General features: G+C 45.4%; 3 protein-coding genes across 5 annotated transcripts; 2 read left to right on the forward strand and 1 right to left on the reverse strand.

Moving 5' to 3' along the window:
* Positions 1-615: 615 nt before the first annotated feature.
* Positions 616-3,633, forward strand: LOC111257984 (zinc finger BED domain-containing protein RICESLEEPER 2-like). 3 transcript variants are annotated; one of them, XM_022828593.1, is made up of 3 exons: positions 616-1,893; positions 1,976-2,290; positions 3,171-3,633. In XM_022828593.1, exons 1-2 carry the CDS (start codon positions 720-722, stop codon positions 2,035-2,037), a joined length of 1,236 nt encoding a protein of 411 aa, XP_022684328.1. In that variant the 5' UTR covers positions 616-719; the 3' UTR covers positions 2,038-2,290; positions 3,171-3,633. The 3 variants fall into 3 exon arrangements, with proteins under 3 accessions (XP_022684328.1, XP_022684329.1, XP_022684327.1); XM_022828594.1 differs by having other exon boundaries at positions 3,195-3,633; XM_022828592.1 differs by having other exon boundaries at positions 3,225-3,633.
* A 5,386-nt stretch (positions 3,634-9,019) lies between these two features.
* Positions 9,020-9,789, forward strand: LOC111257990 (uncharacterized protein At4g14100-like). The gene is made up of 2 exons (XM_022828652.1): positions 9,020-9,225; positions 9,451-9,789. The coding sequence occupies exons 1-2, from the start codon at positions 9,054-9,056 to the stop codon at positions 9,636-9,638; spliced, it is 360 nt and encodes a 119-aa protein (XP_022684387.1). The 5' UTR covers positions 9,020-9,053; the 3' UTR covers positions 9,639-9,789.
* Positions 9,790-18,185: 8,396 nt separating this feature from the next.
* LOC101778196 (beta-glucosidase 12) lies at positions 18,186-26,353 on the reverse strand. The gene is made up of 13 exons (XM_022828526.1): positions 26,284-26,353; positions 25,797-25,855; positions 25,493-25,568; positions 23,865-23,942; positions 23,700-23,787; positions 23,204-23,459; positions 22,388-22,503; positions 22,075-22,298; positions 21,756-21,787; positions 21,548-21,650; positions 20,058-20,166; positions 19,904-19,981; positions 18,186-19,246 (listed from the first exon to the last, which is right to left on the reverse strand). Exons 1-13 carry the CDS (start codon positions 26,336-26,338, stop codon positions 18,298-18,300), a joined length of 2,223 nt encoding a protein of 740 aa, XP_022684261.1. The 5' UTR covers positions 26,339-26,353; the 3' UTR covers positions 18,186-18,297.
* Positions 26,354-26,925: the final 572 nt, after the last annotated feature.

Raw genomic sequence — 26,925 nt, forward strand, 5'->3', positions numbered from 1 at the left:
TGGGCTGAAATAATTTTAACAGTTTGGATTTTTCTTTGGGCTTCCTTAGCTTGGGTGCTAATGGGCCAACACTGCTAATAAATTCATTTGGTTTGGGCTCCACCTCCCTAACAGTTTGGTGTGGTGTGGTGAGGGATAGTCATTATTGGACTTCTAATGGATCCTAACCGTGGGTTCCAACCGTTAAACAATCCGCCGGCCTCAGGTCTCACTGACTCGGTCCAGAGATCCGGCCGCCACCCTCGCCTCCCTCCCGAGATCCCGCCGCCGCCGCCGCCACCTCCGCCTCGCCTCCCTCCCTCCCCATCCCGAGATCCCGCTCCCTCAATATTGTCATGCAATTGGGGAAGCCGAGAGGAACAGATTCATAGCAACCTTAAAAAAGCCCATAGAGAACTTTGTGTTTGACCCTCAGTTTAGTCGTGAGCGTATGATAGAGTTTGTCATACATGCTGAAATCCCATTTAACAAGTTTGAGGATCCATACTTCGAACCATGGGTTCAGTCCATGCAGCCAACTCTAAGTGTTGTGGGACGACAAACTGTTCGCAATGATTGTCAGATAATATCCACACTCAGGGTTTGCTATCGAAGAAGCACTTGTTAGTTGCTTGACTGAGTGGGGCATACGAAACAAATTGTTTACTCTCACAGTGGACAATGCTAGTAACAACAACACTGCATGTGACCTGTTGGTAGATACTCACAAGTATGAGTTGATGCTTGAGGGTGCACATTTGCATGTGAGATGTTGTGCGCATATCCTGAATATTTTGGTTCAAGATGGGATGAAAATTATTCATGAGGGGATAAAGAAGATTCGGGAGCTCTTGAAGCACATTGTCTCTTCGCCCTCAAGAATGCAAGCTTTTAATGAAATTGCAGTAGTGAATGGTCTTCCAACAAAACGTGGTATTGCTCTTGACATACCCAACCGTTGGAATTCCACCTTCAAGATGGTTGCAGAAGCAATCAAGTACAAGACCGTCCTGAATAGCTATGCAAATCAACATGCAGAAATTCCTCCAAATGAACAAGAATGGAGCACAGCTGATTCAATCTGTAAGTTTCTTAAAACTTTTGAAGAGGCTACAAAAGCAATATCAGCTCATAGGAAACCAACTTCATACATGTTCTTGCCTTTAATTGTTTCAATTCGGGATGCCTTGGATAACCCTTCTTGGCAGACAAGTGTGGCACTACAAGACCTGGCTGCAGCCATGAGGATCAAGTTTGAAAAGTATTGGGGTAGAGATTTTGATGAGTCAAACCAGCCTATTCCTCGCAGAAATAAAAAGGATTATGATGTCAACCTTGGAATTGTTATTGCAACAATGTTAGATCCGAGGGGAAAAGCAGAATATGCAGAGTTCTTCTACCAGAAGATTTGTAGCAATATAGATCAGATTGATTCAAGTGTTGATGCTGCTCTAGTTTGGATGAAAAAATACTTCCTGGAGTATGAGCAACGCTTGAGGAGAGTTAATGCATACTCTGTTACATATTCAAGTGAGGGCAGCATTTGTGTGGGCTCACCGGTGCTTGCGAAAAGGCAGCTAGGATCAGAATTTGCAAACTTCAAGTCAAGTCGAAGAAAGACTCGTCCACCAAAATCTGAATTTGACATCTACTTTGAAGAAGATTGTGTGGAAGACATTGAAAACTTTGACATTTTGGCTTGGTGGAAGGCACATGCTGAGAAGTTCCCGATCTTATCAGTTATGGCACGTGATTTCCTCGCCATTCCTCTTAGTACCGTTTCTTCCGAATCAGCCTTTAGTCTTGGAGGTAGGATTCTTGGGGAGTCAAGAAGCTCACTAACTCCAGAGATGTTAGAAGCCCTTGTGTGTGGGAAAGACTGGTTATTCAAGGAAAAAGATGCAGACAATGAAGGTATACCCTCATTCTGTTTTGGCATGTGTGCATATTTCCATGTTCATATTCTGTTACTTACTATATGCTCATTATATTGCAGGTCAACAAATTAGTGAAGATCAGACTAGTGAAATGGTCATCTTTGCCACTCCATCAGACTAGTGAAATGGACTGAATTCTTGGATGCTGTTGCGTAGAGGTTTCTCTTTTAAATGCTTTAACTTTTGTATTACCATGTTAGCAGAAAACCTTATTTCTTTGAAGTATTTCCATGTTTTCAGTTAAAATTCAGTCCCCTTTTTTGTTTCTGCCCCAGCTATTTTTTGTTGGTGGTAACAGCCAAAATGGAGGAAGTTCTTGGCTCATGTGGGACCTGGAGCTCTTGTGGCCATTGGCTTCCTGGATCCTAGCAACTGTAAGCTCTCATCCTTTCCTCAGAGCTGCATGCTCTTTATTGTTGTAAATTTGTGAAATTTCTGGCAAAGCTAAAAAGTAAGTGCAAAAGGAAAAGTAAAGAAAAAGATATTGTTGTCTGAAAAATTCTAGTTGAGGTTCCATTCAGTCCATTTTAGAATATAAAGTTTAAGTTTGATAGATCACTCATCAACTAACCTGTCAACATTCAGATTTTTTTTACTGACTTCGTAGCTAAATTAATGTACTTCAGTTCTTGCTGAAAGTGCATTGTTTGTTTTCAATGTTGCGCCCCAGACCTTAACTGACCAACATGGAGCAGAGTAGCAAACAAGTTATTTTTGATGTATCTGCTCATATTGCAAGAATGCTAGTGCCTTTGGAATGTACTAGCCTAGGGGATGTAGTTGATATACTGCATCATTTGCTATTTTTTTTCCTGTTATCCTACTTATGACAGTGCAAATCTAGCTGTAAGCCTGTAACACGTGCCTAATCCAGTTTAAGAAAGCAAATTGATGTGCTGTAAATCTAGCTGTAAGCCTGTAATCTAGTTGATGTGCTGTTTTCGCTTCTTTTTTCTCAAATTCTTGCCTATCAGTATATATATCTCAAATTACCTGGTGTCGCTGTCTCATACTTGGACAGCATCGATGTATATCTGTTCAATTAATTCTGGTCCTAGGGGCATGTTGATAATATTTTCATGGAGCCGCACATCTGCAAGCTCATGATTGTGCATGCGAGCCACATAAGCAGCTGCACAGATAGACATGACGGTCTACCTGTGGCTTTCTTTGCACCCATATTTTTTTTTGAAAGATTATTTGCACCCATGTTTTTTTTTGAAAGACTATTTGCACCCATGTTTTCATGTCCAGCGACTTGTGGATCACTTGAAGCAGGTATGAGACATGTGCATTGGCATTTGGCAGGTGCAGGAGCAAAGTGAGAATGACATGGACAAGCAAAGGCCAGAAGAACCAGAAACTGGTGGCCAACAAAAGATAACGCAACTCGCCGAGCTCCTGTGAGGAGATAAGCATCAGGGTTGGACGATGGCAACAACCAGGGTCTGGTCGGCAGTTGGGTCGTCGTCTCGTCTCTCCAGCTAGGGAGCAACCAAGCACAAGCAAGCGTGAACAACCTATATATATATATATATGTAACATAGATCTTTGCAACTTGTTTGACTACTAGTAGCTATCTAATAGGTTCTTATTGGGTTGTAACCATATTTGGCAAGCAGTTTGTATAACTTATGCACTGAAAAGTTTGGGGTGGTATGGTGTGTGAAGGTGGAAGTTTGATTTGGGGTGAGTTAAATTTATATATTTGTGAGAATAGGTTGGTAGGGTTACAGTTTGGGTTCCAACCCAATTAACAGGGTTATGTGCAAAACATGGCGTTGCAGCAAGTCCGAACAATTCATCATTCTCACTTGGAAGAATTCGACTCCACGAGATGGAAAACCTGTAGGCATCCATCCCCATATCCTTCATGATACGCACATCTTCCTGCATTTTTTTTTCGGACAAGTCACGATCGATCGGTGTTGTACCAGTATTTTTGTTATTTTGGTAGTTGTTGGTTCTAAATTATAGATCTTATTGATAAGCTTAATCTGACAGAAAAGAAAGACCTGTTGCAACTTGGAATATATAATCACTACGAGTCTTACAAAACCTCCTTTCTAACAATATCTTCTTCTTCAGGTTTCAGATAAAGTTATATATATGATCGCGATTCCTTCACATTAGTCCTAATAAAGTATAAAGTGATTTTCTTGAGGTCTCGCTAAACTATAATCAAACCTGCCGTGGTCTCGGTAAATCATTAAGTGGCTCTCTTATGGTCCCGTTACATGTTCATCCATGTTATTACCCCAGCGTGCACAAGTAGAACTAGCATATCGTTAACTTGAAGCAAGTCAACTATGCTACATCGAGTCCCCTGCCGGGCGTTACATGCATGCTCGTGCATTTTAAAGTTGCATGCATAAACAGAGCTGGGAAGTAATTAGAATGTGTTTGGGGATCAAGTCCATGGGTTGGCACCAACTCTGTTTTTTGGGTGGGTTGGACCTACCTCGTGTTTGGCACCGGTCGCCGCCCTCCACCGTGTCAGCCTCTGCCCACCCCTGAGCTGGCCGCCCTTGCCTCCCCTACGCCACATCGCGCAGCACCATCCACCATGTGTGGCTTGCCATGGTTGGAGCCACCTTGCATTGAGCTGGAGGATGGATCATGTGCCCGCATGAAACGGAGGAGCGACGGCATCCAAGTGGGTTGGAATGGTTTGCTCGCTTTGGTGAAATCAATCCAACTCGAATCTAGAAGGTATATTCTCTTTTGGATCCAACTAACCCAACCTACATGAGACTCCTTATCCTAACGTTGGTCCATCTAGGTTGAACTCATCCCAACCCATTTCAACCCTCTATCCAAACACATGCTTAACTTCAAGCAAGTCAACTATGCAAGGTTGTGTCATCCTCAATCTAGTTCGTCAGGCTACAACAGCATAGAGTATTATTGCAGAAACCTCATGTGTATCGGTTATCTAACCGGTGGAATCGCTAGCCGGCATGGATGCGAGTATATTGGCGGCGGTGGTGGTGGTGCGGTGGCTCCAGCTCTTCTCTTGCGGTGCGTCAGCGACGGGGCCGGCAGCTACTTCGGCTCCTCCCGACGTGGCTCCTCTTTCTTCTCCTTCTCTTCTTCTTGCCTCCTCCTCCTCTCCTCCCCTCTCCTCTCACTCTTGGGCTGACGTCGGCTAGCAAGGGGAGAATCCCTGGGCTTGGACGGTGGGTTGGAGAGGGTGGCCGGCCGGGGTATTTATAGCCCCGGTCGAGGCTAGGGTTGCGGGTGTGGCACTCGAGCTCGCACGACTGTCCATCCTTGGTGGGCGCGCCCAAGGGTGGCGTGGCGGCCATTTGACGGCCCGGTGCTAGGGTTGCGGGGTGCAGGCCGGTGGTCTACAAGGGCACGGTGGGGATTTCCCCGTCGTGGAAGGTTTCAGAAGGGTCACGGGCCACGCGGCTAGGGCCAGCGGGGTGCGCACGTGGGAGCGGGACTCTCCTCGCGTTGTCACGGAGTGAGGGAGGTGCGCGGAATTGGGTACCAGCGAGGCTGCAGCGGCGCAGGCGCAGGCGGTAGGCTAGGGTGGGAGAGGGGCGTCGGCGCGAGGTAGGGGAAAAAGCTGATGCGAGGGAAAGAAAGGGAGAGGCGGAGGCGGCCTAACGGGCTGGCAGCTAGCTTGGCGGGCCGGCCTGCTGGGTTGCAAGCGGGAGAGGGGGTGAGACGGGCCAGGCCAGTTTGGCTTCGGGCCGGCCTGGGTAGGTTAGGTGTTAGGTTAGGTTTTGTTTTTATTTAGATTTAGGTTTAGATTTATATTTAGTTTGAATTTCAAATTAGATTCAAAATTCAAACACACTCAAACTTGAGATCCAAATAAAATATGAAAAGATCCAAATCACACCAGCGCAAGTTTTGAAATGGAATTTGGGATTTATTTATTAGGCTTTAGATGAGAATAGAATTTGACTTCCAATTTTTAAATGGGCACACAATTCAAGCAAAAAGTTTAAATTTTTCAAAACTCCACTCAATTTAATATTTCTAAATTTTAGGAGTATTACAATGAGCGTGCTATCCGTGGCTGGCTCACCGAGGTTCCGCGTCTATGAGCTGGACCTAGGGTTGGCGGAGGAGGAGGAGACCTTGGCCGCGGCGAGGGGGCGCTTGGCGGAGGACGAGGAGCGTGGCCTGCAGGGCGAGCACGGCGCCGCCCGTGGGCAGAGCCGGCACGAGTGGGGCGATCCTGGGGACCTCCCGTGGCTCGTCGGTGTTGAGGCCATCGATGCTGTCCACGCCGAGGGCGCCGCCGCCGTCGTACTCGGCGAGAGGAAGAATGAAGATGAGGGAAGGAGGAAGAAGAGAGAGGGGGAAAAGAAAGCCAACCGGCATGTGGGACCTACCCTGACATGTGGGACCCACTACCACGTATGCAAAACCATCGTCAAAACCAGCTAGGGACAAAAACAAATGAATTAGATAGATGAGGGATGCCAGATATCCGGTTTTGTGGATGAGGGACGAAAGCCAGACTTCGGATGAGGGACGTCAAAATGACTTTTTCCTTATCAAAACGGGTATGGTCGGAGCTGCTTGCTGGCCAACGGCCATGCCAACAACGGAGGCCGCCTCCTGTTCACCGATGTTAGAACCACGGTTTGATTTCAATTTTGCTAACCCGAGCGGTGACTGACGGCGGGGATTTGGTCTCGAGACCGCAAGATGCATCTCTGCGGGTAAGTGCAGGCGAGCTGCAAGCATAGTGACTTGTGACCTTTTTCTGATCGACGTGACCGTTCACCCCCAGAAATTCGAAGATGTAAAAATTGGGGAACCCGACACCGGAACACATTCACCGTCTCGTGCATGGAGTTTGTTACGAAAAGCAAAATGGTTCAAGGAAGGAGGAAAAGCTTTGGGTTAGGTTGCTTGCCGTGTGGCGGCAACGTCACGTGGTCCCTGCAGCCAAACTGCATGCACATTCCGTCGAGAGAGAAACGATGCGATAGATCTAGGAGAAAAGCACGCAACCGATCAGCAGCGAACTTCATCCTCACCAAAGAACAAAATTACACCAACCAAACTTTCTCGTATGATCATATCCTGGGCTCTTGACCATGCCATGTATCAATCACGCATATGACCTTTTATTATATCCGATTGCAATAGTGTTAGTATTGCAACAAAAGTAATGTTTAAGAATGGTAAAATAAAAGGAAAAGTAGAAGTGGCTACTTCTAAAAATGTTAAAACACATTGCTCCTTTTTTTAACAAGAAAAATAAGTGCACATAGTACTGAACATAATAGAGTGGTAAACTAAGTGTTGATTGCATAACCGAGCTAGACTATTGGACACAGTAAAGTAAGAAGCAGGGTACAAAGTCCGCGTGCCCAGGTCGAAGGAAGCGGCATGTTATTGGTGCCTGGAGTACCCCACTAGGGATGGAGGGAATCGAATGTGGACGGATACTAATTCAAATAGCACTATTTATCATATGTATGTTTTATCAAAGATTGTAGGTTTTAGGATTAGGAATAAAGTGACTAAAAGACCGTAGCTACATTGATAGCCCTTTTCGACCGCTTTTTTTTTGCTTATGCGAGTTATTTGTTTTCTTTCAGGTACCCACAATGGCATCTAGTTGAGAGCAGCCACTGTCACCGTTATCGCAAACAATATCGTTGGAGAAGTCGTTTTTTGCGCCTTTGCAGCTCCGGCTTGATGACATTCCTGTTGTTGAGTTGCTTGAAGACATTCCTGTTGTTGAGTACAAGTTTGACGAAGAAGGAAAGGACACCTATAAGGCCTTGATATAAAAAAGAAAGGTGCGGCAGGGAGAGATGGCCTCGCTACCAGGGCCGGTCTTGAGTTTTCGGGGGCCAGGGTGAAATTTATGTTGGAGGCCCCATAAAACACAAAAACATCAAGTTTAAGTGATATTGTGCGGTTTGTGCTATATTTACAAGTCAAAACTATAGCATACATGCTGCTACATCTAACCAGCTATACTAGAGTTTTTTTTAAATCAACATTAAAATTTTGATTTGGATCTAATTTGTGTACAAGAAATAGGAAAAATGGAAGAATATACCATAATAAACTAAATAATAATCTAATTAGTTGGGGGCTAATCTTTTTCCTTAGTCATAGGTGGTGCAAGGATGGAATGGCGGTGGTGGAGATGAACTACCGAATGGGTGATTGGATGAACTTGGACCAATTGTTTGCTTGGTTTAAGTTGGTCACTTAGTATACATAAGCTATATGTCCTGGGCGGTTGCCCCGAATCGATACACTACAGGACCTAGGATAAGGATGAGAGAAAATTCTAGAGTTAGATATTTGTAAATAACTTCCACACTCTTCTTTACAAGTATTCATTACTATGATTTTATCCTTACGCGTGTTAAAGTCTCTTGTAATTTCCAAAACCTTCTAGAATGTAAGTATGCATTGTAAGATATTTTCCTTTGAAGTCGTTTTTTTAGTGTGAGGTGGATATAAGCCTCTCACCTAATGAGACTTTGCCGCACGATTTTCATTCATAGTGATCGATTATTTTAATTGTGTAAGAGCCGGAGCACCAAACTGGACCTGACATTACACGGTGACGCAAAACATGACACGCCCCGATATGGTGATGGTGGACATGACACATCAGTATAAATTATGAAGATAGCTTTCGCATGCTTTCGTACCTAGCATATCATATACTCTTGACAACAACCAAGGGACGATGTAAGCAAAATGAGGTTATACAATGCAACATGGAATATGTAAGCAAGTGTCATCCACTAGTACATAGATCAAACACGACGCTAGATCAAACACTAGTACTACCATTACATTAACCATTCCTAAACGACATCATGCACAAGCAAAAGAAACGCAAAAGATAACGATAATTCACAGCTACATATAGATATATAAAGACTGAATTAGTCAACTAGTCTCCGTTTGAACGCCGCAAGCTCATGGCGTAGCCTGCAGTCCTCACTGCAAAACAGCGTATCTTCTCCGTAGCCATTAGGGAAGCTGCAGCCGCCTCCATCGCATGGGAATTCACCGCGGGCGGCGACAGCGAGGACGAGAAGCCGGCGTACGTGCGGGTGAGTACTACTTACCCCCCTTCCTCCTCCCCGCTGTTAGATTGTTTTTTAGTTCAACTCCGCGTCCTGCCGCACCATGCAGTTCCCCGTGGGGATCCTGCCACTCGACTGGCTCGCCGACAGCGCCGTGTACCTCGGCCGCGAGCACGTCGACGGCTTCGACTTCCATCTGTGGACCAAGGTTGATTTCATCTGGTACTACGAGGAAATCGACACCGGCCGCCCCGTCCGTTGGAATTTCTTCAATGGTAGTTACCAGTTCTGTGATTTCCCAGTACACAGATGCAGTCTAGAACCTTCCAACTCCCCAGTTTCTTGATTGGGGATTGCTCCTAAATCCTGTTATTGTGCTTGCCTTATTGCAGTGTCTGCTTTCCTGAATCGCAAATTTCAGATTGCAGTCTCAATTCCTTCACTTCCGCAGTACTTGGTTGATTCAGCAGTTTGGTGATTTGTGCGCTCGTTTTCCCCAGGGATGCAGCAGCATGTGATGAGCTTTGAGGTGGGAGGAGTGCTGGAAGACTCCAAGTGGCAGGCGCCAGCTTATTGCTTCGATGGCGACACTGCCAATGTGGCTGCAGATAGAGTTGATGGGATGAACAGCTTGATCAGGTTCGCCGGGGCTCCAGCTGCAGCTATGGCTGCATCATTTGACCAGTGAGAGGTTTTGCGATGATTGGCTGATGAGAGGCTTTCCATTCGGCGATCCTTGACCCGTTCATTCTGTTCTGCCCTGTTAATCGCATTGTGTTTCTTAAACTCTCTTGTGTTTTGTGGTAACAGTCATTCTACAATCCACAGCAATTAACTGAGTAGTAGCTGTTCTTTCCTTTCAAGAACGAAAGATGTATGTTCAGTACTAGAGGCTGTCAAGTGCAGGTTCTGGTCATTAAGGTCTGTCAAGTGCATTTTGTTTCTGTTAAGTCTGTCATCTCTTTTGTGTCGAGGGTGAACTATGATGGTGAATTGTGATGGTGAACTGTGATGGTAGTTTCATCTCATTTCTTATATTGTGTGAACTGAAATGCACCGTGTGTACTGAAGGGTTGTGTCGATGGTGGACTGTGAAAGTATTAGGCATTGTTGTTCAGTTTCATTTCTTATTTGCATTTAGAGTATTTGGTAAATGGTATTGCAACTTTACTGAATCATATCATGTATTTGGAGTACCTATTGATATAAATATATATTATACTTATATTTTTTAAAATATTGTGTGATTTAATTTAATATCATGCATTCTACCAATTGAGCACCAAAATGGCTACAAAGATCAAGTGTACACTTGATCACCATTTCAACGAATAAATTGAATAGCTCGTAGACAGCTAAATAGACGGCTCACTGTACAAGCTATCTTTTTGGCTGTCTGTGTCTGACATGGCAAATCAAATAGACAGCAGCTGTCTAAACTGTTGTACGTGCCCTTAATACCCCTCGTGATCGATAATTACACAACTAGTAGAATTAATAAAGAGACTTCACAATGTACTACCACTCAGTCATTAATCACCAGTGCACACGGGCAGAATAAAGGAAGATAGATCTACTAAACAAACTAGTTGCACGTATTTTGCACGTAGATTGCTTTATTTTTTTACCTTTACGATGTGAGCACCTGCACTCCACTGCGCGACACAAATGCACATCGCATCGCCGGAAGAGAGATAAAAGACCGGCAAAAGGACAACACCAAAAGAATGATCTGCAAGCAGGTCTGTTCTGAAGAGCAGCAGCCGCCTGCAGGCTGCAGCTCCCACATCTCCTCGGTACGGAGAGCACGAAAAAACCGCAGCATAAAGTAAGATATGGAAAAGCAGCACTGCTTTCGTTGGTATACCTAGCCCTGCGTTAAACACAAATACTACGAGAATGATTTGTGCACTACCGGAAACACGAAGTTTGCCGAGTGCCCAAGGCACTCGGCAAAGGCCTAAAAACACTCGGCAAAGAGTTCGTCGAGTGTAACACTCGGCGAACTGTACTCGGCAAATTTCGCCTCGGCAAACAGTGGAGTTGCCGAATGCCGAACGTCGGGTACTCGGCAAATGGTTTGCCGAGTGTCAAAAAGCACTCGGCAAACATTTTCGGACAAAATAAAAAAAAACAAAAACACCGGCCGCCGGCCGCCGGCCACCACGCCGCCTCGCCCGCTGCCGCCCGCCACCACGCCGCCTCGCCCGCTGCCGCCCGCCACCAAGCCGCCTCGCCTGCTGCCCCCACGCCGCCTCACCCGCTGCCGCCCGCCACCCGGACGCTGCCTCGCCCACTGCCGCCCGCCACCTGCACGCCGCCTCGCCCGCTGCCGCTCGCCACCTGCACGTCGCCTCGCCCGCTGCCGCCCGCCACCACGCCGCCTCGCCTCCTGCTGCCACCCGCCACGCCGCCACATCCGGCCGGGAAGGGGAGGGGGCCTCGCCGGGGGAAGCAGGGGCGGCCGCGCCGCCGCCGGATCCGGCCGGGAGGGGCCGCGCAGCAGCCGGATCCGACCGGGAGGGGCCGCGCCGCCGACGGATCCGACCGGGAGGGGTCGCGCCGCCGCCAGATCCGGCCGGGAGGGGCGGGCCGAGCCGTCGCCGGGGAGGGAGGAGGGGAGAGGAGGGTGAGGGGCGCCGGCAGGAGAGGGAGAGGGAGGGAGGGAAAAGTGACGGTCGAGATTTTGATTTGACCACAAAACTTAGGTTATATGCAATAGAGAACAAGGATTGGGGGTCGGGGGCGCTGGAGGCTTGGGTGAACTGGACGAGGGGCCGGGGGGACCGGTAAAATACTTGGTGTTGACGTTTGCCGAGTGTCCCCACGGGACACTCGGCAAAGAAAAAGAAAAAAGATATTTGCCGAGTGTGAAAAGAAAAAACATTCGGCAAACATTATATAATTACCTTTAATACATTATTCAAAATATCCAACAGTTCCAAAAAATTAGCAAAATGACACCTGAAACAATATATGTTCTCTATTGCATATAAAAAAAGTTTTGTGGTCAAATCAAATCTCGACCGTCACTTTGACTCTAAATCTAATCGAATTCTTCTCAACGCTACTATTCTTCTTCGGAGATGCTTCGGTTTGTAAACATCGCACGTGACAAAATGTGCAAAACCTTCTCAATTTTTTACCACAACCTCCAGTATGATATCATCACACCATGACAAATCTCATGATTTTCCGACTTCGTTTGCCTTTTTTAGAATTTAAAAATCATTCGATCACATGTTTGTGGTTATGTTTCCTGAACAAGATGTTTGAAATTTCTTTTCATTTCATGGGTAAGGACTCAAACTGGGCTAAATAACATAAATATCATTTTTCTACGCATTTTATTCTATAATTTGAATCACTTGCAGTTCAAATTTGACTTATACCAAAAATTCCCTTAAAATGCAATTAATTAATTAAATATAGCAAACAAATCCAAAAATATACCAAATTTTAATATGAAGTACCACATGTTGTATGTGGGGAGTAGAAAAAATTTCAAGGTGAAAAGAGGGAAAAAATTATTTTTTTGCTGAGTATCAAAAAAAACACTCGGCAAACCCCCCTCTTTGCCGAGTGTCTTTTTTGACACTCGGCAAAGCCCTCTCTTTGCCGAGTGTTTTTTTTGACACTAGGCAAAGAGACGGGTTTGCCGAGTGTTTTTTTCATATAGTGCGCGTGTGGTCCTAGCCAGGATCAATGGGATGGCTAGTGCAGCGACGATCTTGCTGCGGCGGATTGACCATGCCATCGCGACTGACGAGTGCTAGGTAAGGGTTCCCCTCTTTAATTTTACATGTGTTGGGAGTTGAAATCAAACCAAATGAAAAAAAAAATGAAACAATATGCCATCATCGCATGCTGATGATATCATCTCCACACTCAACAAAAACAAAAACTAAAAGTAAAAAAACAAACTACCGAATTTCATTTGTGTTGTTTGGTCTCCTTTTCCTCTATCCCTCTTGTTTGCCAAGAAGATCTATATTTCATGTGAGCTTTGAAACGGTACGTGGTAATAGAATTCCATCCATTCATTTAGGCACCACAAGGCTCAAACACACACAAGGAAAGCAGTCAAGAGCGATCTGGATGGGATGTAAATAAATACTTGCCGGTCTACGTACTGCAAGAACAAAAATTAACGTACGAAATAGCAATAGTGGACAGGTGGTGAAGAAAAGCAAAAAGGCAAAATACACCTTCCTGCTTTCTCCATAGCTCGGCTCCCACCCTGAGCCTTGCCAGCCTGCAGCCGGACAAGTACAACCTTTGGATCCCCCACAGGTGAAAAAGCACGGGCAAGTTTCGAAAAGCAAAACCCCCTCCCCAATCCCCATTCTCGTCTTCCTTTTTCTCCTGACGAAATCGACGAGGCAGCGCCGGCGGGCGCCCCCCCCCCCTCTTCGGCAAGGCCTCCGGTCCGGTGAGTTCCTCCGCGCGCATCCGCATCCTTGTATTCTCATGATGATCTGTGCCTGCGGCGGGTGTGAGTGGGGACTGTAGCAGAGGCACGCGCGGCGAGGCCACGGCGCCGTGCTGAACCCGGCCGCCTAGAGCGGGGCGTGCGTCTTCGGGCTATGCAGGTGAGGGCCGTAGTGCGCGGAGGGGCGCAGGCGCGCGGCCACGGCGCCCTGCGGCGGCCGGTTTGAGAGGCATATGGGCCGACGAGCCCGGCGGCGGAGTAGGTGGCTGGTGGTCACGTCCGCGAGCACGTACGCGGGCCGAAGTGCAGCCAGAACAGCGGCATGGAGTGGGCAGGGCGTAGCGGAGAGGAGCAGCGGACTAGTTGGAGAAGTCGATTTTTGCGCCTTTGCAGCTTCGCCGAAGAAGGAAAGGACACCTATAAGGCCTTGATAAAAAAACAAAGGTGCGGCAGGGAGAGATGGCCTCGCTACCAGGGCCGGTCTTGAGTTTTTAGGGGCCCGGGGCGAAATTTATGTTGGAGGCCCCATAAAACACAAGAACATCAAGTTTATTTTATAGCAGCTGGTGATATTTGTGCGGTTTGTGCTATATTTACAAGTCAAAACTATAGCATACATGCTGCTACATCTAACCAGCTATACTAGAGTTTTTTTTTAAATCAACATTAAAATTTTGATTTGGATCTAATTTGTGTACAAGAAATAGGAAAAATGGAAGAATATACCATAATAAACTAAATAATAATCTAATTAGTTGGGGGCTAATCTTTTTCCTTAGTCATCGGTGGTGCAAGGATGGACTGGCGGTGGAGATGAACTACCGAATGGGTGATTGGATGAACTTGGACCAGTTGTTTGCTTGGTTTAAGTTGGTCACTTAGTATACATAAGCTATATGTAATATACAAGTATACTTGGCTTTAGGGGCCCTGGGCGGTTGCCCCGGATCGATACACTACAGGGCCTAGGATATATAAGGATGAGAGAAAATTCTAGAGTTAGATATTTGTAAATAACTTCCACACTCTTCTTTACAAGTATTCATTACTATGATTTTATCCTTACGCGTGTCGAAGTCTCTTGTAATTTCTAAAACCTTCTAGAATGTAAGTATGCATTGTAATATTTTTCCTGTGAGTCGAAAGTATGCATTGTAAGATATTTTTCCTTTGAAGTCGTGTTTTTAGTGTGAGGTGGATATAAACCTCTCACCTAATGAGACTTTGCCGCACGATTTTCATTCATAGTGATCGATTATTTTAATTGTGTAGGAGCCTAACATTACACGGTGACACAAAACATGACATGCCCCGATATGGTGATGGTGGACATGACACATCAGTATAAATTATGAAGATAGCTTTCACATGCTTTCGTACCTAGCATATCATATACTCTTGACAACGATAAAGGGACGATGTAAGCAAAATGAGGTTATACAATGCAACATGGAATATGTAAGCAAGTGTCATCCACTAGTACATAGATCAAACACGACGCTATGACATAGATCAAACACTAGTACTACCATTACATTAACCATTCCTGGACGACATCATGCACAAGCAAAAGAAACGCAAAAGATAACGATAATTCACAGCTGCATATAGATATACAAAGACTGAATTAGTCAACTAGTCTCCGTTTGAACGCCACAAGCTCATGGCGTAGCCTGCAGTCCTCATTGCAAAACAACGTATCTTCTCCGTAGCCATTAGGGAAACCGCAGCCGCCTCCATCGCAGGGGAATTCACCGCGACCCGGTGCCAGCAGCAGCGCAACGTTGTTCCATAGGATTCGCACCACGAGGTACATGGCGTCCTCACGGCACTCCCGACAGACGTGGTTGTGGAGCATCTTTGGGCTGCTGCTCGTCGCCGTTCCTTCTTCGCCCTCCAAGCGACGGATGTACATCTTGGCCATGTCATCGGCGGCGGCACCGCCAACATTCCTGTACAGCATCAAAGTGTACAGATCTGCCACCACATTGAGCCCGGCCACGGCGGCACGGGAGAGCTGATCGAGGGACGGCTGGTATCCCCCGAAGAAGTCTGGGATCCCTGTGAGCAAGGAGGCCTCCGAGTTCCCCACATCAAGCAGTAGACGGAGTAGGGAGTAGTACCTACCGGGCTGGTTCCACTGCATCTCCTCCCAGCACCGTAGCAATGCCACGCGACGTCCGACGACACGCTAGCCGCACACGCGGCGAATGACCGTGCAAGTCGCCCGTAGACTGCCGAGGTCCTCCATGGGCTGGTCCGAGGTTGCAACGAGGTGGATGGCGATCACAGTGAGCAGCTCCGTAGGGAGCGTTTCCAGCGACGTTTGTTGCTTGTTCGCTGCCATGAAAACGTGCGCTGGAGCGACGGAGGAGGCTAAGATGGAAGGAAATCGAAGGGGGCGTGATGGAAGGAGGCGACGGGACGCGCAATGGTGTAATGGCGGCCGAAGGTAGGGGCCGGGCATAAGGGCATAAGGGCATGTGCGTGGGTGGAACTGACGCTGCATTAAACAGGCACCCCTCGGAAGAGGTGGCAGCTGCGTTGGGAACCGGCGCGAGCAGCCGTTGTACTACTGGGTAAAAGGGCGGCTCTTCGTGGGAACCACGTGATCGACCAGCGTGGCTGGGGAGTTGCAGGGCCTAGGCGCAAAGCAGGGACACATAATCACTCAAAGGACAGCATGCCACACATCGGGCAGTTCTACGGTTGCATGATGACTTGTTCGGGTGCTACACCTGCTACTGCCAGGCCAATTAACCTGCTGCCGCAGCATCAGAAGCTGTAGCACATCATCAAAAATGCTAACATGGCACCCTAATTAATGTGCATGAATCCTCTATGAAAAGTTATGTACAAGGCCCTTTAAAATAAAAAGGTCATCCAAAACAAAACCATAGAAATAAACCGGCCAATTTGCATGGCAACAGAAAGGAATTATAGATCAAACAAGGATTCCACGATTTTCTCATTACTAGATCATTACATAGGATCGGACACATAGATAAATAAGAACTAATTATTATACTAATAACAGCGCCCGCTGCTGCTACTCCCGCCTCCTCCCTTCTGGTGATCCTTCAGCTGAGCCGTCGCCGCCTTCTCTTCCCGTTTCCTTCAAGCATCCCGGCACCGGTGGCGTACCATCTCCAGTGCCCTCCTCCGTGCGGCATCCTCCTACTTGGCCTCATCTTGGAGGGAGAACTCGCGGCCGCGTTTGAGGAGGAAGTCGTTCATGTCCTCCACCGCTTTGGTGCGGTCGCGCCGGTCCTCCGCTTCCTGCTCGGCCGTCTCCAACGAGTTCAAGACGGCTGAATGCACTGGATCAAAATGATGAACCTCCTCTTCCGATTCCTCCGTCGTCTCCCTGTCGGGATTGTCCTCGAGGTTTAACTCAAGGTACTCCGAGTCGGACGATGACTGCGGCGGAGGCAACGATGGCGGTGGAGGCGTCGGGTGGCGAGGCGACGACAGCGGTGTCGGGGAGCGAGGCGATGACGTGGGGAGCGAAGGAAAAGTCCCCCGGTTAAAGATTTACAGTCCCCCGGTTAAAGATTTACAGAGGGAAATTACTATCTACCTGTGTAATCTATTTAGTTCTTTTTTCAGCAAAATAAGAAAAGAAAGTCCATGCAAATACAACTGGTACTTTAAAATCATTGTAACAAAACTCTTTACATTAACCAACATTATTACTCAACAATTTTTTATACCTACCAACTTTTTTTTCATTCACCAATATTTTTTGGCGCGACATTTTTTGACATTCACCAAATTTTTTTATTTAAAAAATGTTGAGATAGTTCATTCAAAATGTTGATTTTTAAAAATACAACAAAACATAGTCATATTGAATCTCATTTTGTAGTATTAATTCAAAAAGTACCATGGTTCAAATGGATTTTAAATTGGATGCACATTTGAGAGAAAAGATCGTTCAAAGATTAGAGTTTGCTTAAATTTCCATCCTACTCCCTCCAGTCACGTCGCGACATGTGTCATCACCATGTGCTATGGGCTCCTCCATGCGGTGGGCTTCCGGCCCAATTAGTATCCAAATGCAATTTCAACGGTACTACGTGTTGCGGGTAAGAAAAAATCTCGTAGAAGATAGATAGGCTTTACGGTAGGCACAGGGCTTGCATACAGTAGCCCGTTCAACTAAGCCCAAAAGCCCGTAGCTGAAGGAATGTGTGCTCACCCCAAGTTCAACCGTAAAAAGAAAACTGACATTGATATTACTCTCCAAACAAACCCTCAAAAGATTCTATTTTATAACAAGTGATGTTCGATATCAGTAATTTGCACGATCTATCAACTAAGACATCACAAGAACTACGGTGAACTCTTGACTCCTGCAGGTGTCATTCAGTCATACCATATATATTACTCAGATGATGGGTATGATTACATTCAAATCCGGCCAGGATCTATGATAAGGCAGTTGAGACATGCAATGGTTTCAACTTTCAAGCATTATAATATGATGAGAAAGCTTGCCATTGAGGGATTTCAAGTTGAAGAGAATTTCACAAAATATATACCTTACTAATATGTATTGTACTCTATTTGTCTACCTCCTTTATTTTTTAAATATATGATATTAGAACAAGCCCACTTGTTCGTATAAATTATACAGTATTTCCTCCGTTCCAAATTGTATATCGTTTTAGTTTTTTTATTTCATAGATATTATTATACATCTAGATATAATGTTTAGGACTCCAGATGCATAATAATATCTATGAACTTAGAAAAGTTAAAACGACCTACAATTTGGAACGGAACGGAGGGACGGAGGGAGTATCATGCAATGAACTACTTTGTATGTCCTAAATATCCTATCTTTATGAACGGAGAAGCAAGTTTGAAATAGCTGAACATAACACGACAAGAACGACAGCTTCGGGTCACCTCAGCTGCCGTTGGCGCAGGGCGGCAGCGGCGTCCCACACAGGCACTTGTTGTGCTCGTACGCCGCCGCCTTGAACTGCACCATATGCCCGCCGGTGGGTATCTCCCCGCACAGCTGGTTGTAGCTGAGGTCCAGCACGGCCACCTTCGACTCCCGCAGCGACGCCGGCACGCCGCCGTAGATCCGGTTGTGGCTGAGGTTGAGGAACATCAGGTGCTGGGGCAACTCCACCCCCGACAGGTTGAACCTGAACCTGTTCCCGGACAGGTCCATGGTCCCGGCCATCGTCTTCCGCCGGCCGAAGAGGAACGACGCGTCCCCGGTGAGCTTGTTGTTGGCCACCCTGAACTGCATCCAGTTCCTCTCCAGCGCGTACGTCCAGGGGATGGTCCCGGACAGCCGGTTCCCGTCCAGCATCAGGCCCAGCGGCCGGTCCGGCGTGCTGTCGCGCACCAGCAGCGGCGGGATGGGCCCCTCGAGGTCGTTGTGCGCGGCGTCGAAGAAGGTCAGGTACGGCAGCCGCCGCAGCGACCTCGGGATGGTGCCGTTGAGCTTGCTCCGGAGGAAGCTGACGGAGGTGAGGTTGGTGCGGGAGAGGGAGGACGGGATGGGGCCCGAGACAGAGGTGACCATGAGGTTGAAGATGGAGAGGTGCGCGAGGTTGCCGAAGGTGTCCGGGATGGGCCCGTGCAGGCCCGGCATGTTGATGATGCTGAGGGTCTCCAGCTGGTCGAGCTCGCCGAAGGCCGGCGGGAGCGTGGACGTGATGTTGTAGTTGGTGAGGAAGATCTTGGTCACGCGGCCCTGCTCGTTGCAGGACACGGGCCAGGCGCAGGCCGTGCCGCCGGGCCGCCAGCCCGACAGCACGGCCGGGTTGCCGAACTGCTCCCTGATCTTGATCAGCGCCGGGAGGTCTCGGTTGGGCTGGGGCTGGGGCTGGGAGAGCGACCTGGTGATCATCAGTTGGAAAGATAGCAGTAGGAGGACTGCGTGGCTGGCCATGGTGAAGGAATGCCTGGCACTTGTACTACTACTACTAGCTTGTGTGACTGTGAGGTGTGAGGTGATGAAGTGCACGGCGATGCATCCGGGAATATGTAGGCGATGAGGTCAACTTTGGAGGAAGTTGACGTGTTTATCTTGAAGCTAGCTAGGCGACCAAAGTTTTGGTCAAGGGCTTCCAGAGTCGTTTGATGCAGCTGCAAGGAAGAGGAACGTGGATATAGTTCCTTTACGGGCACTCGTGCAGCGACTTATCCTCAGCCTTGTCTCATTTGTACGGATATGAACGAATTGTTTCTTCCTCTCTTTACGAAACACAACACAATACCTACGACTGAACTCTGAAGGTCCACATTGTCTTGATTACCAGACCAACGCAGCCATGCTTTGTTGCAGCAAAACGCGAATGCATTTGTTTTAACACAATGTCTTTCATGCCATGCCTTACGCAAAATCAATCCACGTACACCAATGTAATCTTGCACCGTTCCAAACGCAGCTTCCATTCCATGTTCATTTGTGCAGGAACTCCTTGAACCAATGGGCTGAGTTCTTGGGGTACCGCTTCAACCCGTCGTTGTAGTCCACGAAGTTTAGCCCGAACCGGACTGTGTAGCCGTACGCCCACTCGAAGTTATCTAGCAGCGACCATGCGAAGTATCCTTTCACGTTTGCTCCATCCCTGTGAATTAAAAGAAGACAAATATTCAATTTTACTAACAATGGGCTGTGCTGTGTCATTTAGCTCGAGAGATGACCTTATGGCACTATGCAGGGCAAGGAGGTGCTTGTGGTGGTACTCTATCCGAGTGTCGTCCTTCAAGGCTTCATGGAGTGGCAAGCTCATGTTGTTGGCTTCATCAAAGCCTTAAGAAAAATGTTTTCAGATGGTTTCAATTCAACTTTTCCCCCAATGCTTTTATTTAAAAAAAACACATCAGAGGAGAAAATTCTAAGTTATACTCCCTTCTTTCTCAAATGGGTGTCATTTAAGCAATGCTTGAATTGCAGTAAAGTTTAGATAAAACTTTGACCACTCATATACACAAAAGTGAAGGTTTGCTCACATAAAATTGGTGTTAATTGATTTTTTTTTGAAAAAGTATGAGATGGTTATAGTTTAGAGAAGTGCTCCGGTACTCCTTTTTTAAAAAAAGCAGCACAAATCCTAAAGCATACTTAATTAATTAAGAATATTATTTATGATGTTTACTTGTTGATACCTGCCTGGGTCCGGTCCTCACTTGTCCAATCCAGCCCAGCCCAGCCCATCCAAATAAACACACGATCTAATCACATGCATGTATATGCGGCAAGAAGTACCAGTGAACCCTAATCACGTAAAATTATAGCTAGTATGACAAATGATTGAAACATATTATCGATTCAACTAGCTGCTGACATTTTTCTCCTCAGATGGAGAACATGGATTGATCGAATGACAAACTCAAATAATCAGAACTTGGGTCATCAACATCCAGATCATCAAGGAAAAATTATCTTTATATAGCCACCATCATCTTCTTTGTCCATGGATGAGTGATTGTTGGACAAATCTATTCCTCATTTCCTCCCTGCGCGTCTACCGACTACGTACCATCGACAGATCAAATCCACAGCCTCGCCAGCTATTAAGGCAAGATGAGCTCACGGGAAGGGATGTTTTTGGGCTCATGGAATGGATGAATATGGTAGCGGAAGCGGCTGATGTGCAGACATTTAGGCCAAGGGGCGTGCCGCAAGAGATGATGTTTCTATTTAGAGAGCTGTGGATGAGGAGCGCTCTTGGTCGATGGAGACGGTGGTGGAGTCTTCGACCACAGGGGCGGCGGTGCAGCTAGACGTCCACGCAGCACGACGTGAGTGGCAACGCTGCTAACACAAAACATGTTTTGTGGACTTGGGCTGGGCTGGGCTAGCTGATGGGTTGGGCTGGATTCTAGATCCTCGCATTAATTGAAAATGATAATAAGAATTCTAATTGTGCTTTGGGATGCATGCTAATCATTTAGAAAGGGAGGACCGGAGCAGTTCTCTATAGTTTATATACTTTGTAAACCTGAATTATTTTGGTTAAAGTCAATTGTTGAAGGCTGTGTCAGTGTCCAAAGCGACAAATGAACAAGAGTAAAGGTTGTGGCAGTACTGCTGCAATATACTGAATCCATTGCAAAATAAATAAATGGCACTGCATGACAGTGTTCGCCCTCTCTGCCAATAAAGATAGTACTTATTGATTAAAAGTTACCGTTTTCAGTGATGTAGATAGCAGGGTTGCCATAGTTTTCCTTAACATAAAGTAGAAGCTCACGAAAGCCTCGAGGGTACATGTAGAGCCAAGGCGAACCAGCCTACATATATGTTGGTGAAGCAAATTTATAAGTCATCACAGACATAATAAAAATGGGCAGAAAACCCATCACATATCGTTCCTATGTTAGGAAATGATAAGATACCTGAGGACCTATGGGGACACCATTTCGAACACCTAATATAATCATAAGATGACAGAAAAATGTATTACAAATAATTATAGTTTGAAACTAAATCTCAAATAGTATATAAGAATTATTCAGAGTTGGGAGTCAACTGAGGGGTAGAGGTTGCAGTTGACATAACAGCATGCTTGTCGTAAATGCTACAGTAGTACTGTTAAAATAAGAGCCATTGTTGTATGGAGTTTCGCTACAACACTCTTGGGCGGATTCAGGAAAGAGAACTTCATCGATATTAGACTGATAAAAAAAATAGAAGATCAGTGGCTTGGTGACTCACCGGAAAGATTAGCACGAGAATCCGTGTTATAGCTTTTGTTAAGACCATTTGGAGGAAGGTTGTTAGCAGAGCTAGCGTAGTACGTGGTATAGTAGTTGAGTCCGATGAAGTCAAATGCACCCTTGATCGTCTCAGATTGTTGTTTTGTGAATTGTGGCAAGCGATTTCCCACCAGTCCTTTCATGCTGAGCGGGTAGTCACCTTTAACAAGGGGGTCCATGAACCTAGGAGTATATGGCTAGTAAGGTTTGTGTTCTTTTCCTCAACTTTAAGAACAAAGTTATGAGTGGTCACAATTGTATAGAGAATTTACCATCCAAATGTGAAATCTAAGGCACGTCTCACTGCATTATCATTGCATTTGGATGGGGACGAAGGGAGAAACCAAAGTGAGACTAATGATATTCCAATCTTCCCTTTCTGGATCGCCTGCATGCAAATATGAGCAATGAGTCCAGATCATGGTCAGAGTGAAATTTATTTCGCAAATACAACATATTATTCGTGTCATTCATATGAAATGATATTCTGAATTGGGATTTCGCTATAAGATTCACAGACTCTGCAGAAAGATCCATTTAAGTGGTCGACGGGGACGGCAGACTTCGGTATTTTACTAATTAATGGGCAATGGTAATGTGCTATATAAGAGCCTTTGCCAGGAGTTAAAAAAGAATCAGCGATTAATGTTTACCGAACAAGAATCCCTGAATGAAAACTGATAGAGGAATGCAATACTAACTCACAGTCGGCTATTCATAATTTAACAATACAAACTCTTGGTAACGACTCTGAATCTTGCAGTGTATGCAAGACCATGATCCCTAACTACCAGCTTATATAATTATGTCTCATACTAAACTGTACGGCTCCTGACTTTACATCCATAGACTAGAAGATTAGCGCAGAACATATGGTCAGCAGTAGCTCTTTCTGCTTCAGATTAAAAATAGAAAAAAGAGTGAATATATATGATCCAGTTACGTAATTAAACAAGCTACTGCATTTCCCCATGGTAGACCTAGACAAAAACTGAACTCTCAACATGATTTATGTATCAAGCTCAATTTTTCACAGTGCCAATCAGTTCATTCAAGAACTGCAATTGCAAGGAGAGTTGGTCACTAACCTGGTATTTTTCTTTGTATAAGCGCACTGTTTCTGCATGGGCGAGTAGTTGATGATGACATACAGTGTAAGGCTCCGTTCCTGAGTCCCCAGCGCTGCACTTGCCCTGCTCCCATGGCGAGCATCGGCCTGGTGCAAGCACGCCAGATGCATAACCTCCTGAACAGAAGCCCCCGGGTTCATTGAACGTGATCCAGTGTTTCACTCGGTCACCAAACTCTTTGAAGCAGACTTCAGCGTAGTCCTTATAGTCGTTTCTGCAACAGTTGCAGTCATGAACGATAAAATCATAAAAAGGGAGGAAGTTTTATTGCGACGATGGTAATGTCAATGCACAAGTGTCTGTTTTTATGAGGACTTGTTGTGTAGTTCTTGAGTGCTGGATGAATATTAATCTGACAAAACTTTTGTAATTAACAAACTTCCAGATAAACAATATATTCACCAAAAAGACTATAGCAAAAACAACTCTAGAGAAGCCTAAGGTCGTGACTCACATGATATTAGGACTAAGAAATCCTCCATATTTGTCTTCTAATACCTGAGGTGAGTCCCAGTGAAAAAGAGTCACAAATGGTTGCACCCCTGCCAATAAAATGCATAACATTATATACTATTGGATCGCAAGAGGCTATCCAAAGCACCAAGACATGCAGGGATACCTTTCAACAAGAGTTCATCGATCAAATTGTTGTAGTATCTAACGCCTTCTCTGTCGACTCCACCGCTCATACTTCCATCTGTCATTAGATTCAGATAGCTAAGTTTTGTGTTATCCATCTACTTAGACTTTGGAATCTGTCCAAGGCAGTGCAACCTAAAATGTCTGAGCAAAAGATTACACTACTGAAAAACTGAGCATTCATCCAACACGTTAGTACCAGACGTCTTTTCGTCCGGTATCGTCACGCACAATACCATCGGAGCCCATGTAATACCAGTTTGGAGCCTCAGCCGGTACTAAATGGTGGCATGGGGATTGGATGGCCAACAGCTAGATTCCCCTGGAAACCATTTAGTACCCGGCTGGTAGCTTCAACCGGTACTAAATGGTCTTCGCGCACGTGTGTACCAACTGCTAGCTTCAGCCGGTACTAAATATCACAATTTAGTACCAGCTAGAGCCACCAACCGATACTAACGTGCAAACTATAAAATAAGTTCATTCCTCCTCCCCGAGCCTGAGCTCAATCATTTGACTGAGAGCTCGAGCTTCTTCACTCCCATGGCGACCTAGGGGAGGTGCTACCCATTTTTACCATGATTTGGGGGGATTCGCTCTTCCAACTGTTCTAAAGGTTAGTAACTTCATCCTCCCTCCTCTTATAATTAGTATTCTATGTTTTATACTTTGTAGCTAGAGAAATTTGTGCTTTTTTAGAGTGAGGATGAATGGAGAGTTTTTCAATTTATACATGCATGTAGAATGTAGAATTTTTACTTATGAAAGTCTGTTCGATATTGAGAAATTCGTATTGGCTATTGACAAATATGTGTTGTGTTAATTACTTTTGTTGCTTTACATAAATAACATAAGTACAATGTTGAAACAAAATAATCAACTAATTTTGTTGCTTTACATGAATAACATAGTTGAGCTCAAGCTAACGACGATTCGAGATAAAGGGAGTTGCTGCCGAAATTCCCCACAAAATTTGTAGGGATTTAATTTGCTCGATGAAAGTGGTCCATATATAAAAGGTCAGCAATGTTTTTCAGAAAGTGTTTTTTATATTTGTTGCTTTACAAATGGAGAAGTAAATTAAAAAACTTTTTGCAGATAGACCGGCAATGGATGTCCGGTGACCGGTGCTCCATGCCGTTCATTAATGGCCTAAAGACTTTTCTCGAAGCGACAGAGGCCAACAAGTCGCCGAAGGGTTTCATGTGTTGTCCATGCAGAATGTGCAAAAATAATAAGGATTACTCTAATAGAAAAACTCTACACGGCCACATATTTCGTTGGGGTTTCATGGATAACTATATTCTTTGGACCAAGCATGGCGAAAGAGGAGTTGTAATGAAAAACGGTGAAGAAGATGATGATGATAACAACATTCCAGTTGACCATTTGGTACACTAATACGAATACTAACCAACTCACAAATTAAAATGAAAGGAAAAAAAAAGAATAACCATTTAGTATCGGGTAGTAAAACTACCAATTGGTACTAAACTGCCGTCCGCAACAGCGCGACGTATCTCGCAGTACTAAACAAGCGGTACCGCCTTGTACTAAAGAGGGTTACTGACCGATACGAAAGATCGGTTCTCCAGCAGTGTTACTTACTTGGAAGTATTCTTGTCCATGAGATGGAGAACCTGTATGCATCCATTCCCATATCCTTCATGAGGCGCACATCTTCCTGCATTTTTGAGGCAAGTCCTCCCATGGATCAATGGTGTACTAACATGTTTTTTTTGTTGGTAGTTTGGAGGAACTTCAAAAATCATATCGTGGGCTTATTATCTTAATCTGACAGAACTAAAGAGCCTGCACAGCTTGGAGCATATGATTCCTTGAAATTGTTGAAGGAATTATTTAATCAAAAAGAAGGAAACCTGATTAAATATATTACTACAGTTATACGTACTTTGTAGAGATGGTAAGAATCCACAGCCACATCCCCGTTGCTTCTGTCAATGATTTTATCTGCCATATCAGAAAATTGTTAGAAGTTTTAAAGATGATTCCCTAACTATTTTTTCTTGTCGTTTTAATTGAAAGGATTTTTGGTGATCTTGCCCCTACTTTGAAGTGCAATTATGCTTTTACCCTTATTTTTCTAACTTTTGTGATTTTGCCCTCAACTATTCATAAGTCATTGTGATTTTGCCATTGGTCTTTGCGTATTTGCCCCTGTTTTGACCATTGACTATGGTCTTTACGTATTTGCCCCTGTTTTGACCATTGACTAGGGGCAAAATCGCATTGACTTGTGAATAGTCGAGGGCAAAATCACCAAGTTGAAAAAATGAGAGCAAAATCACGATTACGCTTCAAAACAGGGGCAAGAACACAAATGCCCCTAATTGAAAAATACAAGTTTACTGGAGATCAAAAGATAGGTTTAAACATGCCTGGGTGCTGATGAGTGAAGGTGTCCCAGATGCTTGGTCCCCTGCCCCCCTCCATCACGCCACCCTCATACTGCATGTGTAAACATCAAGATGGCTCATATGATCGATTCCAAAACAAAACACAGCGCCATGAAAAATCGTTAGGCCAATGACTGCTTGGAACAGGTGGTGGAACCTTTTATGCTGATTTTTACTAGTGATTAGTTACTATATTTAATTTGTTGCCAACTACTGTATATGTTTGTGGCGAACATTATGTTGCAGTTCACATCCATTTATTTGGCAGAATATGCTACACCTTAACTGCGTGTCATTGTGTCAAACACCCTGTATAAACAATCATATAAAACTTTGTACAGGAGATGACAAAAGGGAACATAAACGATCTCACTGCACTATACCTAAATCAAAAACAAGAGCATTGGGCATCGCTAAGTACGAATGGCGAAGAACTTTCACCTGGTAGGAAGCAGAAGATGTCCCGAATATGAACCCCTCAGGGAAGCTTCTCCGGCTAATCGGCGGCTGGCCATCGCCGTCGTAGGCGCCAGAAGCGACGGCTAGGAGGAGAAATGGAAGTAGAAGACGACTCACAGCCATTGTTGTGTGTGTGACGACGGAGAGTGGATCGAGCTTGTTAAC

Source organism: Setaria italica, chromosome VII, assembly GCF_000263155.2.
Source record: "Setaria italica strain Yugu1 chromosome VII, Setaria_italica_v2.0, whole genome shotgun sequence".
In the NCBI taxonomy this organism is placed as follows: domain Eukaryota; kingdom Viridiplantae; phylum Streptophyta; class Magnoliopsida; order Poales; family Poaceae; genus Setaria; species Setaria italica.